This window comes from Entelurus aequoreus, linkage group LG04 (assembly GCF_033978785.1).
Source record: "Entelurus aequoreus isolate RoL-2023_Sb linkage group LG04, RoL_Eaeq_v1.1, whole genome shotgun sequence".
Lineage (NCBI taxonomy): Eukaryota > Metazoa > Chordata > Actinopteri > Syngnathiformes > Syngnathidae > Entelurus > Entelurus aequoreus.
Genome location: NC_084734.1, coordinates 60954350 through 60969200, shown reverse-complemented (window position 1 = coordinate 60969200; position 14851 = coordinate 60954350). Strand labels below are relative to the sequence as shown.

At 36.7% G+C, this 14851-nt stretch overlaps 1 protein-coding gene across 4 annotated transcripts in view; it reads left to right on the top strand.

Moving 5' to 3' along the window:
• Positions 1–726: 726 nt before the first annotated feature.
• The window catches only part of LOC133648893 (misshapen-like kinase 1), a 92871-nt gene continuing 78746 nt past the window's right edge, over positions 727–14851 (top strand). For all 4 annotated transcript variants that reach the window (XM_062045412.1, XM_062045411.1, XM_062045410.1 and 1 more), the window contains exons 1-2: positions 727–915; positions 6001–6066. In XM_062045412.1, coding sequence (XP_061901396.1) covers positions 859–915; positions 6001–6066 — 123 coding nt within the window. In that variant the 5' untranslated portion in view covers positions 727–858. The remainder of the gene's footprint in view (positions 916–6000; positions 6067–14851) is intronic.

Here is a 14851-nt window from a genome sequence, read left to right as displayed (position 1 = left end):
GCCTAATCCGGCCCGCGGGCCGTTCGTTTGACATCCCTGGCTTAATGCTTCGAAGTGGGACCCATCACATTCCACTGTATCTTACATATGGTATTTAAAATTATATATATATATATATATATATATATATATATATATATATATATATATATATATATATATATATATATATATATATATATATATATATATACATTTTTTTTAAACTCTAATTACGAAATTAATGCTTTGTTATTCTTTTTTATTTTATTCCGTTTTGCACTTTTTGAGATAGCCTGACACCGTTCTGTCTCCAAGAAGTCATCTTTTTATCCATAGCTGCATTATGAGGGTGAGGGTGGAAACGTATCAAGTTTTTTCCTTCAGTTGGGATCTGTTGACTGAGGTTTTATGCAGTTTTTCTTGGCGCTATATGACAAGAAGGAAGCAGAAAACTATTTGTTTTGGAGCTGCGTGTCAAATAAGAAATTGTGTGTGCGGACACAGATGGAGAGAATAAACTTCAAAATTAAAGCTATAATATTGAGACTTGAGAACGACACATTGGAACCGGTAATCTTGTGAAATTACAAAAAATGCACAGTAATATGACAAGGCAAGGTGAAAATTTGACTTATTTAAACGAAAAGGACGCAGTCACGTAAGTTAAAAAAAAAAAGTTACCGTCCTGCCTGCAACGACGTGTGTTGTGAAAGGTCTACCCGGAAATTGTGGGTTGTACACAAACGGCAGCTTGATGCTGCTAGCAAAACTTGAGAATGGACTCAAGAGACAATTCCGTTAGTTTGACGAGGAAAGAACAAGAGCGTCCATGACTTGACGACGTCTAACAACTCCTTCACAACTTTATTGGCAGCAATGTCGAGAGAAAACACCACGCGGAGTTTGGACAGCATCGACCTCGCTGCACTGAGAGTAAGCACGACTTAATTTCTTTAATTTTAATGAGGGATGTCGCTTCAAATGTTACCGTGACGTCACACATTGTCACTTTAACTTACTGTTTACCAAGTTTGTTGTGTGTCAACTTGTTAAAAGTGTTTTGTAAGACAATCTTAGACCCCTTGTGGTTAGGCGTGACTTTTACACACATTTTTTTTGGGGGGGGGGGGGGACGTCACGTCAGGGATGGGCAACTGTGTGATGATAAATGTCACTGAAGCCAACCAATTACACACACAAGAAAAACTTGTCAACCCATTTAGATAGTTGATAAGACTGTATTTTTAATACCGATGTATTCTTAGAATAGCACAAAGCTGGTAAATTACAACATTCAAGTGCATTAAAGTTTACTCACTAAAATATGTTTACTACTACATATTTCACTGCTCAACACTTTTGTGGCTCTTAGTGCCCACTGTTTTGAATATGTAGAAATCATTTTTTCCCCCCCACTAGCATTCATCGTTACACTACGGAGCCCCTAAAGGGACATGGAGGGAAAAAAATGTTTTGCGAGAAGTTTTTTTCCCTATGTCAGTGAACCGGAAGTAAAACAGACACACCGCTGAAAGTCTCTAGCGTGTCCGTTTTCGGTCCCGAGATTGCCTCTAACAATCCTAGGGCAGCCCCCTAAACTTTGGACTGCATCAACGTAATAACCCCAATCAACTTTGGCTCACTACTCGTGGTATAGGCATTGAAGGCCTATTGAAATGAAATGTTCTTATTTAAACGAGGATAGCAGATCCATTCTATGTGTCATACTTGATAATTTCGCGATATTGCCATATTTTTGCTGAAAGGATTTAGTAGAGAACATCGACAATAAAGTTCGCAACTTTTGGTCGCTGATAAAAAAGCCTTGCCTGTACCGGAAGTAGCGTGACGTCACAGGTTGAAAGGCTCCTCACATTTGCACATTGTTTACACCAGCAGCGAGAGCGATTCGGAACGAGAAAGCGACGATTACCCCATTAATTTGAGCGAGGATGAAAGATTTGTGGATGAGGAAAGTGAGAGTGAAGGATTAGAGTGCAGTGCAGAACGTATCTTTCTTCGCTCTGACCGTAACTTAGGTACAAGGGCTCATTGGATTCCACACTTTCTCCTTTTTCTATTGTGGATCACGGATTTGTATTTTAAACCACCTCGGATACTATATCCTCTTCAAAATGAGAGTCGAGAACGTGAAATGGACATTCACAGTGACTTTTATCTCCACGACAATACATCGGCGAAGCACTTTAGCTACGGAGCTAACGTGATAGCATCGTGCTTAACTGCATATATAAACAGAAGAAATAAGCCCCTGACTGGAAGGATAGACAGAAGATCAACAATACTATTATTACTATTAAACCCTGGACCTGTAACCACACGGTTAATGCTGTGCCGCCTGGCGAAGCCTAGCATTGCTGTTGCTAACGACGCCATTGAAGCTAACTTAGCTACGGGACCTCGACAGAGCTATGCTAAAAACATTAGCTATCCACCTACGCCAGCCAGCCCTCATCTGCTCATCAACACCCGCGCTCACCTGCGTTTCAGCGATCGATGGCGCGACGAAGGACTTCATCCGATCATCGATGCGGTCGGCGGCTAGCGTCGGATAGCACGTCTGCTATCCAACTCAAAGTCCTCCTGGTTGTGTTGCTGTAGCCAGCCGCTAATACACCGATCCCACCTACAGCTTTCTTCTTTGCAGTCTCCATTGTTCATTAAACAAATTGCAAAAGATTCACCAACACAGATGTACAGAATACTGTGGAATTTTTCGATGAAAATAGAGCTGTTTGTATTGGGATACAATGGTGTCCCAATATTTCCGTTCACTCCGTGACATCACGCACAAACGTCATCATACCGAGACGTTTTCAACTGGATATTTCTCGGGAAATTTAAAATTGCACTTTATAAGTTAACCCAGCCGTATTGGCATGTGTTGCAATGTTAAGATTTCATCATTGATATATAAACTATCAGACTGCGTGGTCGGTAGTAGTGGGTTTCAGTAGGCCTTTAAGCCAGATCATTTTCCTGGAAAAAAATGTTTCCCGTAAAAGGCTATCTATGGATGGACAGATGGCATTTTCCTGGAAAAAACATTGATCGCCATCGAAAGCCATATGGCTTCAGTTTGTCATAGCTGTGTGCCAAATTAAGTTAGGACCTCTCGAAAAGTAGCTCCTTCGTCTTAGGCGTCTCGCTTGCCTTTGTGACACTCCTCTCAGATTCAGCTCATTCAACACCAATCGCATATCCTCTTTCTTTATTCGTAGTCCACGTTCTTTACATTTAGCGTACATCCCGTAAAGCTGGCCAGAGTACTGTAGTTCTTTGCTGATTAATTCAACCAGGACCGCAAGATCACAGTACCCATTACGACGAGAAAGCCCCCTCGCCCTGAGTATTCTTTTCAGATGTCTCTCACTTATGTCAAAGCCATGTCTACGTGCAAGAACGGATTTGATGTCTTTATATATTAGGCTAATATCAAATTAGAAATCAATAAACTTCTCCCACGGATGATGGGTAGGCTCCTCCATCGCTTTGTCTGTTTAACTTCCGGTGCACCATCGCTGTGTCTGTTTTACTTCCGGTTCACTGACATAGGAAAAAAACCTTTTTGCGATATCTCGCAAAACATTTTTTTCCCTCCATGTCCCTTTAAGGGCTCCGTATTACACTACCTGAAATCAATATTTATGGCAGCAAATTTTTTACAATTCACAAACACTTCTGACTAGGTTAGGTATCGATTACATTACAAATGTCCAAAGTGCAGCCCGGGGGCCGTTTTCGGCCTGCAGCTAGTTCATTATTTCCCTCGACATTCTGGCTGCACGATTAATCAACATCGAATCGACATCAAGGTTTTAATTAGTGCGATAAATAACCGCCATCAATGACAATTGTGTGACTGACATGTTCGGCAAGAGACGACTCACTCTGTGCATCCTTCTCAGCAGCTGAGCCCGTTTATTTAACTGAACACAGTTAGCCCTCTTTTCAGCCATACACAATCTTTGTCTCGGTGGGCGGAGAGCGGAGCACCAGCTTTACACACACAGGAAGCACGTACAGCTTAACCACACCTCGCGACTCGCCAGTGAGAAGTTCTGCAAAGTAACAAAAATCTGGAGGAAAAAAAAATGTAATTATAAATCCAAATGTCCCGTTATGGTATTATTTCAGTTTCAAATTGGATGGGCAATAGACGCCCATAAACCCGAACGAACAAGTGAGAATGCCGTGACCACATGATGGCTATAAACAAAAAGACAACGTCCAGCCTCATTTATCCAACTGGAAAAACAAATACACTTTAAGATTTTCAATATTTATTTGAGTAAAATTTTTGGTGTATTTAATTTTTTGTTTATTTATTTATGATAACAAAGTTATTTACCTTCCAATTACAGTACACTTGTAAACAATTCTACAGTAATTATAAATAAAAGTGTATATCCTTTTAAATGGTTACTTTCAATATTATTATATATTCAGCACTACTTGACATGTTTTGAAAATTAAATTCATGAATTATTAATGAGGCACTAACTAATTAGGTACAACTTTCTCAAATAGCTTAACATATACATTATAGATTATACAATGTACAATGTACTTAAGAATGTACATTGATGTGGTTAATGTACAACATGTATCAAAGTATTGTATTCTTTCAATACTCAGTATACAGCCCTCATGGAAAAAAGTTTGGACACCCCTGGTTTAGGTATTACCCCAAACTGGTGCCAAACCAGTACTTTTGAAAAGGTGCCGGTGCTTAATTGGTGGCTGAACCGGTACTTAAAAAGTAAAAAAGGATGAAAAATGTCTCAAAACAATGCATCTTGCTTTTTACTGAATTTTGTGAACAGAATAGTAGTTTAAATACTTCAATGATAAAAAATTACCAATATGAAATAAAACCCACAACAGATTTTATGCAATTGTTTGCGAAATGTGCCAAATTATTCTACCGTACTTTAAGCACATATGTTTTGCTGATTAAGTGCATACATGATTCTGCACAATTAGAGACTGAATTAATAATTAATATACAACTCTGACAATGTTAGACTAACATGTTTGCTGGTTGATCCTACATGCAAGAGTAATGTAGTAAAAACCTAATAGTTAAAAGCTCTGAATCCAGACAATGATCCAGATCACCCCGAAAATCGTCATAATTTCTGACATTTTCCTGAAAGTTTAATCAAAATATGCTCATAACTTGTTGAGCTACCTGTAGTGCAAATGACAGAAACATAATGAACACTCTTGTCAGTCATCCACTGTCTTTGTCTGTGGGGTGCTAGCATACACATGGAAACATAAATGTGAGGTAACATAGTAGAAATGATCCAGATTTCGCCCGAAATCTAATCAATTGTTCTAAATGCCATTTCGGGCATTTCCTGAAAGCTTCATAAAAATCTGCCATGTTTGGAGTTATACTGCTATCTACTGTATCTAGCTAGCTAACCAACATACAAACTAACAGCAATGATTACATTAGTTTATGAGCAAAATTAGGTTACTTTAGCAATCTAGTTGTGTTCTCATGTTGGTATTGAGAACTACGGTGTCCTTGAATGCACCTTGCCGTAAATGAGTGCACAATGATGAAGAGTTGTAATTGAGAGTGCAACAATGCACACAATTCATTTGGTTTGATAGTTAAGTGTCACCATTTAATATTTTTTCGATACACCAAGGACACATTTTGAATGCCTTGTTTGACTTGTACTTTATTGAAGTACTATGTTGTTTTAACCCACTGTGTCCTGCTTTGTTAATCACACATATACAGTACAGTGTTAACAGCTGCTTTTGTCATATTTGAAACGAATGCTCTTTGGAAGCCAATTGTAGTGCTTTTTGCTGATAATGTCATCCAGATTTGCAATTCCACTTCCTCAGTCGCTCTCCCAGGACAATTTTGCATTGTGCAACTTGGAACTCAGTATAAACACAGTTCATAATGTTATACTGCTATACTAGACTTTTCTAATTCTTGTAAATTTTTCTCCACCATGTTTTCTGCAGGATCCAGCAGGTATCTTTGAATTGGTAGAGGTGGTAGGCAATGGAACCTACGGTCAGGTGTACAAGGTAAGTTCTGACTTCTGGGTCCAGCATTCACACCAGCCATACATTCAATTGTGAAACATTTTGGTGCATAAAAGCATCTTATGTCTGCATGCAACCTCTGTTTTCTTCAAAGTTTGAATTTGTTTGTCCAAAAGTAAACTGTTCTTTTTTGAGTTTACATTTTTAATATTTTTAACGCTCATAAGAGAGTAAAAAGATCTTAATCACAGGCAATATAAAAATATAGAAACAATCAATTGACAAATACAATTACGACTTGCGAAGGGTTAAGATTAGTGGTTGTACTTGAAAGGTGAGTCATGGCACATAATTCAGTCTCACTTTTCAGTGTACATTCCCATCTATTACTTTTGTTATTTTTGTTGTCTTCTTTGCCATATTGTACTGAGCAGCCAGGAAAAGGAGTGCAACTTTTCTCTGCATGACACAAACTCGTTTGCCACAAGTGGTAGTGATGGTATGTGTGTATCTGTGTGAGTGACATAGTTTTTGAAGTATATAAAAAAACAAAAACAAAGTCGCTGAGTTGGCAACACGGATCTCTCCTGCTACATCTTCTTATTCTCTGGCCCAGTGGTTCTCAACCTTTTTTCAGTGATGTACCCCCTGTGAACATTTTTTTAATTCAAGTACCCCCTAATCAGAGCAAAGCATTTTTGGTTAAAAAAAAGAGATAAAGAAGTAAAATACAGCACTATGTCATCAGTTTCTGATTTATTAAATTGTATAACAGTGCAAAATATTGCTAATTTGTTGTGGTCTTTCTTGAACTATTTGGAAACAAATATATAAAAATAACTCAAAACTTGTTGAAAAATAAACAAGTGATTCAATTATAAATAAATATTTCTACACATAGAAGTAATCATCAACTTAAAGTGCCCTCTTTGGGGATTGTAATAGAGATCCATCTGGATTCATGAACTTAATTCTAAACATTTCTTCACAAAAAAAAGAAATCATTAACATCAATATTTATGGAACATGTCCACAAAAAATCTAGCTGTCAACACTGAATATTGCATTGTTGCATTTCTTTTCACAGTTCTTTTTGACAGACATTTAAAAAAAATCTCACGTACCCCTTGGCATACCTTCAAGTACACCCAGGGGTACGTGTATCCCCATTTGAGAACCACTGCTCTGGCCTACCATGTATGTTATCATTTGTATACAAGAGAGGGCAAACAGTAGCATGCACACATTTTTTTGTGGCAGTCCAAATTTATTCTGGTGGGCCTCAACAAATACATTTATTTTATGTGTGGTATGCCGTATTTTTACCAACATATTAGTAAAGCTACGAATTATCAGGATGTTTGGTGTTATTTATTTTCAAGGCATGTGGGAGATATTAGTAACCATTTTATTAACCTGCTTTTTCTAAGGAAATTAGCATTTTTGTTACCTCTGTGTTAAACTATACAGATTACACAATGATATATTTAATTGTCCAACATTTTTAATGCATTAATCTTAAAAAACGTATTTAATTTTGGTTTGAGCGTTGGCAGTAAGTATACCATTCAAACTTTATATTTAGGAAGTTATCTTTCAATTCACAAGTGTCAGCACTGACACAAAGTTTACCACAAGATTTGCGTCACTTCCAGTAAAACTTACTTCAGTTACTTCCGTTTGGGTGGAAACAAACTAAACTGAAAATACATTCACACAGACACACACACCAACATCATCAGCATGTGCAGCACATTTTAAAGCCCCCAAGTTGGGTTCACTTCCTCATTTTGATGTATGCTTGTGTATGCATGTATGAGTTTAGTGGTTTTGGCCTCATTTAGCTTCATGCCGTTGGTGGTGTAAATCACATGCCTTGCTGTCCCTTAACCTAGTGCAAAGTTAGAATGTCGTAATCAATTTATCTCGGCTTTACTGAAATATGATGCAAGCGTAAAAGCCCTGTTGTGAAATGCCTGTATCTCGGACAAGTTTTCTAGATTTTGTGAGTCACCTCAATATCCTGGCTTGCAGTGGAACCTCAAACATAATATGTTCCAGGAAGCTGTTGGACATCAGACTAGGGCTGTCAAAATTAACGCGTCTTGTGATTATTAACAAAAAAATAATCATGAATCATGAACACACTTAGATTAATCATGCAATTTATTTCGACCGTACAAGCTCTTATACCTTAAACGCTATAATGTCACTGATGAGATCAATGCATATGTCAGTCTCTTATAATGATTATGAACGATTGGCAAAATTCCCCAAAAAAGGCAGTTCCCCTTTAATAGTGCAATTTTGAATAAAACAACATATGTGTTAATACCTTGTGGCATTCACAAAACAACTAACTATAACAGACGAAAACAGGCTCAATCAGTTTCAATGACTGTGACTCAGCGAGTGATTCAGCGTGCACAGGAAGTGGAAAGGAGATTTTATTTGAAAAAAGAAACATATTTGCTATTTCTTTGGGGCTAATACATTTCTACAAATATAGTTAGACGAACAGGCGCATAATTAGTTACAGAGTTCGAGCCCATTATTGAATCCTCTTATCGAACCGATTCCTTATCGATTCTCTTATCGAATCCAGATAGGGTGTTGTATATGGATAAAAACACAATATTTGGTTTAACAAAAGCTCACTTTTATTTTAAAAGAACAAAATAAAATAAACATATAAATATTGATTGTTGTTACCCCCTAAAAAAAGAAAAGAAAAAAATATATATTGACTGTTGTTACCCAAAGTATATTAAGTGGGATTTTTCAGAAAAACAAATATATACAGTAACATAAAAACAACCTGTCTCTGTGATCACTATAAGTGTATAAATAATAATATAGTGTTAAATAAAATCAGTCCCTTGGGCACAAAACTGAAAATAATACAGCTCTCCAAAAAGTGCACTTCTGCTGCTATTGGAACATACTAACTACACACACTATGACACTAAGAACGCCACAGTCATCAATCAACAATTCTTCTTCCAAAAAATGAGCGTGTCTGCTTTTTCAGGATCAAGTATGACCCGCTCTTCGCTAATCGTGTCGCCAACGGTGGAAAAAACACGTTCACTTGGCGTGGAACTAGCTTGGACACACAGATAGGTTTGACGACATCCTCCTCCAGTCTGTATCTAAACCTTCTGGGCTCCATCAGTGTGGCCTCCTCCAGGAATGACTGCACGTCCTTGTCCTGGAGGGAAAATGAGAGATAGACACAGCATACAATTAGGGGGGAAATTAGCTGAATGTGAAGACTAGGGTGTCTGTTATTAAGTCTTTAGCATTAGTATGTGGAATTAAATGATGGAATGGATTAAGTAATGAAGTTAAACATGGTACTGATATGATCCACTTGAAGAGGTTGTTCAAATTAATAGTGCTTACAAAGTACAAAGAAGAATTATGAGAAATACTTTCAACCTTAATGAAAATAAGATATTCTTCATCTCAGTATATTATTAATGACTGAATTAATTAATTACATATTACAAAACTGTTGTATATACTAATTCACAGATGTTATTTTATTATAAAAAGGTCAGTAAATGATGTATATATTTGTAAACGCTCTGAAGTGGGAAAGGGCTAGGATCAAATAAGCTCTACTTATTCCTACTCCTTTTCGGACATGATGTAAAGTGAAATGATATGATACTGTGATGTGTTATGCTGTAAGTGTGTTCATGTACGAAATAAACTAAAGAAAGAAACAACTATTTTTCTTTACTATAGTGGCCTCGATAACGGGAACCGGTTCTCAAAAAGGGATTTGAGTCCATGGAATCGGGTTGTTTCTTATCGAACAACCGGGAGAACCATTTTCGAACATCATCCCTAGTCGTTCATGACTCAGAGATTGGATTGAGTATCCTGCAGAGTTGAATATAAGTTTCTGTGTTGCTGAAAGCTACTGTTCCTGCGTTATTGAAACAAATACCAAACATAACATTCTGCACACAGTTGTATGCTTGCTGTGGGGGGAGGATCTTCACTTTCGTCTTTCATGACCGCTTGCATTTAGCAAATAAGTGCACGGCGCAAAGAAACACTCCTTTTTTTTCACTTTCAATGATTTCCTCTTCTTCCTAAAAATAACGTCAACGTCGCCAATTTGCCACTACAGAACTCTTTTCCTGTGTCCGATTTTCGGGCAAAGCAGGTTTGTTTGAGATATTGTTAAGTGGATTGATAATATATTCGCCACACTTTCATAAATAGAACTCATCTGGTCCACAACCAAACCTAAACTTGACAACGGGAATATGCAAATTCTTATTGATCCAACATGTTCAAAAATAAATTTCCCATTGTAAAGTCAATAACAACTTAACTTGAAGAACACTATAGTCAGACTAAACTTTGGAATGGAACTGGTGTGTTACACCTTGCAAGCATACATACCTTATGTTATGTCAGCGCAGGTTGCATTGCACATTACTGCCACCTAGGCCTGGGCGATATGGCCTAAAAAAATGGCTGATTTTTTCACAAAATATGCGATTTACGTTTTTTTCCCGATTTTTTTTTTCCCACTGCTTTTTAAAAAAACAATAAATACAAACGGCAAAGATAATTTAAAACAAGTTTTGCTTTTATTTGATCAAAAACTAATTATTTGAAATGTCAATGCATACATTGCATCTTACTCTTGCAAAATTATAGTTTGTATTATGTTTTCATTTTTAGATCAGATATACACTTTACTTTTTATGCAATTATTTTCAAATAACTAAATTAAGAGCTACCTCAACCTCTGGGACGCAATACTTCTGTCTTGAATAAATTACTTCTTTAAACAAAAATGGAGCATTGTACATTACATGCAAGTAAATAATAATCGCCAACATTTAGATTAATAATGTGTAAACTTAAAACTTCCGTCTTGAAAAAAATACTTCTGTGAATAAAAATGTAGCATTGCACATTGCATGTAAATAAATAAACTACAAAGAAATCAATAAATATACCAATAATCATTAAATAGTAATAAAAAGCAATCGGAACAATAAAGTACAAATGTAACTCTTAAATAAATTATTTATGTAAATACAAATGTTGTATTGGTATTAGTAATTGTATGCAAATAAATAAACAAGGTAAACATTGAGATGACTGTATAGGTTTAGTAAGTGGCTAAATGCAGGCTTTTCCTGATGTATCCTGGGCTCTTTATTTGTGTGTACTGATGTCAAAGACAATGTTCACTTCATTGCACATGTTATAGCACTATATCGATGATTAAATGAGTTATAATTTCACGAGAGTTTTGCAACAGCACACGTGCGTATGAGCTGTCCAGTTTGGATGTGCAGAGCGACCGCTTTAGTGATTGCTATGTGCATACTGTACATAATACCTTGTGTAAATGATTCCACCACAGAAAGCTGCTTCTTAGCTGTAGTTCGTTGTTGTTGCGTCTTGTTTGTCTCGGAAAGAGATGCATTTCCCCCACTCGGCTCAATGTTGTTACAGATGCTGGTATAAGTTTGTTGTGCTGCTGTCTTTTTTTCAAAGAAACTTTGCAGTGTGCAGTCATTTATTTCACGCCTGTTGCCACAATTTTAAAGAACTGACAACACTTTACCTTTCTTTGGAACACTCGTCTCGCTCTCGTTAGCATTTGCATTATCCATGTTGGCTAAGCTTGTGGATCTCCGCTAACGAAGTAAGGGAGCGGGCAAGGGTTACAGAGGTTCATGGGGTGAAAAGTATACTGAAGCATTTGGAGAAAAACACACATTTTTAATTTTTGAAATCATCAGCAGAAAAAGAACACCTGAATCTATCGATCAAACCGATATATCGCCCAGGCTTACTGCCGCCTACTGAACTGGAGTGGAACGAACATGTTTTAGGCCCAAAATAGTTGTTGTTTGCGCTGGTGTACAACAGTACTGTTACTACGTGATACACTGGTGTCGTTAGATTGCCAAGATGAACAAATGTTGTCACTGTACAGGAACAATGCAGGCTGTACAAAATATGCCATCAAACTTATAAATTACTTTCACTGTGTCCTATTTTCTTTATTTAACTTAAGGAACAACGTCTTAAACAACACTACCATTTTACTCAAAAACAACACTACCATTTTACTCAAGAACTTACCCATCAACGAGCCTTGCTGGCCAGGGCTAGTTGTTTCCACTGCTCTGGGAGGAGCGATTGTATTAACTAGTTTTCTTTTAAATTGTCTTTATTGCATGCATGAATGTACTGTCAAGTAAGCAAGTGCGCAATATTTTTTTCTATCAAAAACATTCCCCACTCAAATGACTTCCGGTGCCTTCTGTGAAGAATAACAATGTGTGTTTGTGTGTGTACACATGTGTTTGTGTGTTAATGTGTGTGTGTGTGTGTGTGTGTGTGTGTGTGTGTGTGTGTGTGTGTGTGTGTGTGTGTGTGTGTGTGTGTGTGTGTGTGTGTGTGTGTGTGTGTGTGTGTGTGTGTGTGTGTGTGTGTGTGTGTGTGTGTGTGTGTGTGTGTGTGTGTGAGAAAAAATAATTCCTGGGTATAACAAACTCAAATTTAAGTAAAAAAATCATGTTTCGGATTTTTGGCCGAAATATGGAGCTCTAAATGCAACATTATCCAGGAATAGTACTCCTTCTACAAACATTTAAAAACAAAACCCTCAAAATTCTGCAGATGTTAAGCTTTGCTGTTATGCTTTCCAGCTATCAAGTTTAGAAGTAAGCAAACTTTCATGTTTGTGGCCACACACAGGGATGAAAAAAGTACCGTAGTGTTATCTTTATCACGGGGGGTGTGCCAAAACACTTATTACTGTGTCATGTGAAACAACAAACATGAAGTCTAAGCATTTGGACCCCGTGATATTACAATTTTAGATGTGCCACTTTGTATTATAATTGTAGACAACTTTTATCACTACTTTCCCACCGTTTATGTGTAAAACTCAACTTCTTCTTTTCCATCCTGATATACGTGGTTTGCTTAGGGAAGATGTGCAGTAGTAATGATAACACACACACATGGCATATGGCTCGATGAAACATTCATACAGGAGATGATAGGAAACTGCCGTGATCCAAAACGAATAATGGAATAATAGTTCATATGTAAGGTGTTGAGATATTTTCCTGCAGAAAAAAAATGCATATTCAGAAAGTGCTAATGCAGGACACTTGGTTGATCATGCAGTCAAATTCTGTTATTTGCATCAATGCTCATTTGTGGAGTGCTTGTTTCATTGAACATCGTCTTTTGTGATGCATAAGATACTTGTTGAGCTGCGACATTTATTGTATTTTGAGTTAACAGAAATGAGTCCTGGATGTCACTCATACACATTACAGCTCTGCTCCAGTTTTCGATTCCCTTTCATCCAGACATTGCCGCACCTCAGGTGCATTTCTGATACTACCTCAGAAGCCATTTAGACAAACTTTATTGATCCACAAGGGAAATTGTTCTAAATTTCTAAATTTAAATACATTCTAAATTGCATTCCATGGTCGACTTATACCTCCAGTGACACAATAGGAAAAAGACGGTATTTATTTTCTTTTAATCGCAGTATCGCCATTTGGCGATATAACGATAACAATAATGTTATTGTGAGCCATGTTTCTTGTATTGTATCGCAAGGTAAATTATATTTTACAGTACATATTATGAACTGATGTCTATTGTAAGTTTAAAGTTATAGAATTAATAAGTCAATTAATCTTTACATGTATGAATTTGAACGTGTTTTAGAAAGAGTTTGGGCTTTAGGCCTGGATTGCCAATGTATTTGCTGAAAAAGGAAATGTTCCCAAAGAAGCACAGTAAGGCTTCTATGTACACATGTTTCTCTTACACAAGAGAAGAAAAGTACATAATTTATCCCATGACTGAAATGATTCGATTTCTTAACCATAAAAACAGGATGTGGAAAAATGGCCTTAAGATTGGGTGACTTAAATACAAGACCATTACTCTATGTAATGTGAAATATTATTTTCTACTTCCCATCATGTGAATAGAAGATTTTGCCTGTAAAAAATAGCAGCAGTATTCTCTTTATTGGTAAGCATTTGGCTTATCTAACATGAGTGATTATTTTGGCATGTTGAATTGAGAGGACAATGCTTATGTTGAAGACACAAGTCTTCTCTGGAATTTCCACAAATACTTTCCCATTTTTCATGAAATGTCGCCACAGTGATTTAGCCAGATGCCACAGGCGCACAGTGTAGCCATTTTTCAACATTCAGGTGTCATCTCAATTCATATTAAATGCCAGCTCAATCAATCAGTTACACAAATGATGGATGTAACGACTGTCATTGTGGGCCAATAACAGTTGTCATAAAACATATGAGCAGTTTGGAACTTTGTTTAGTGTACTCAAAGGTTTAATGCAGATATGTCACAAACATGTTTTTCATAGTACAATGTATTTTGCACACCGTTATTCGTGTTGATACAGGATACAAAATTGAGCCAGTCATAGACAGGTTTTTTCAATCAAAATGGTACATTCCATTCTAGGAAATCAAAACAGAAAATAGGTCAACAAAACAATAGCCTATTTTGCATGCAAACACATACATAACCCCTTAATAAAACACTAACACACTTGAAGAATGACCTGAATGTAGGAGATGCTAACAGAGACAGAAGGTCACACTACATATGAATGTGAAAAGTTTTAAACTTCAGACAAATAGGTCTGCATTTTGGTTCCAGTAGCATATGTTATAAGAAGTTACACACAACTTTTGTGTTTTTATCCATTACAATATGTTTACTTAAATTAATAATTATTTGACCATTTTAGGTTGTTTTATTAAAACTG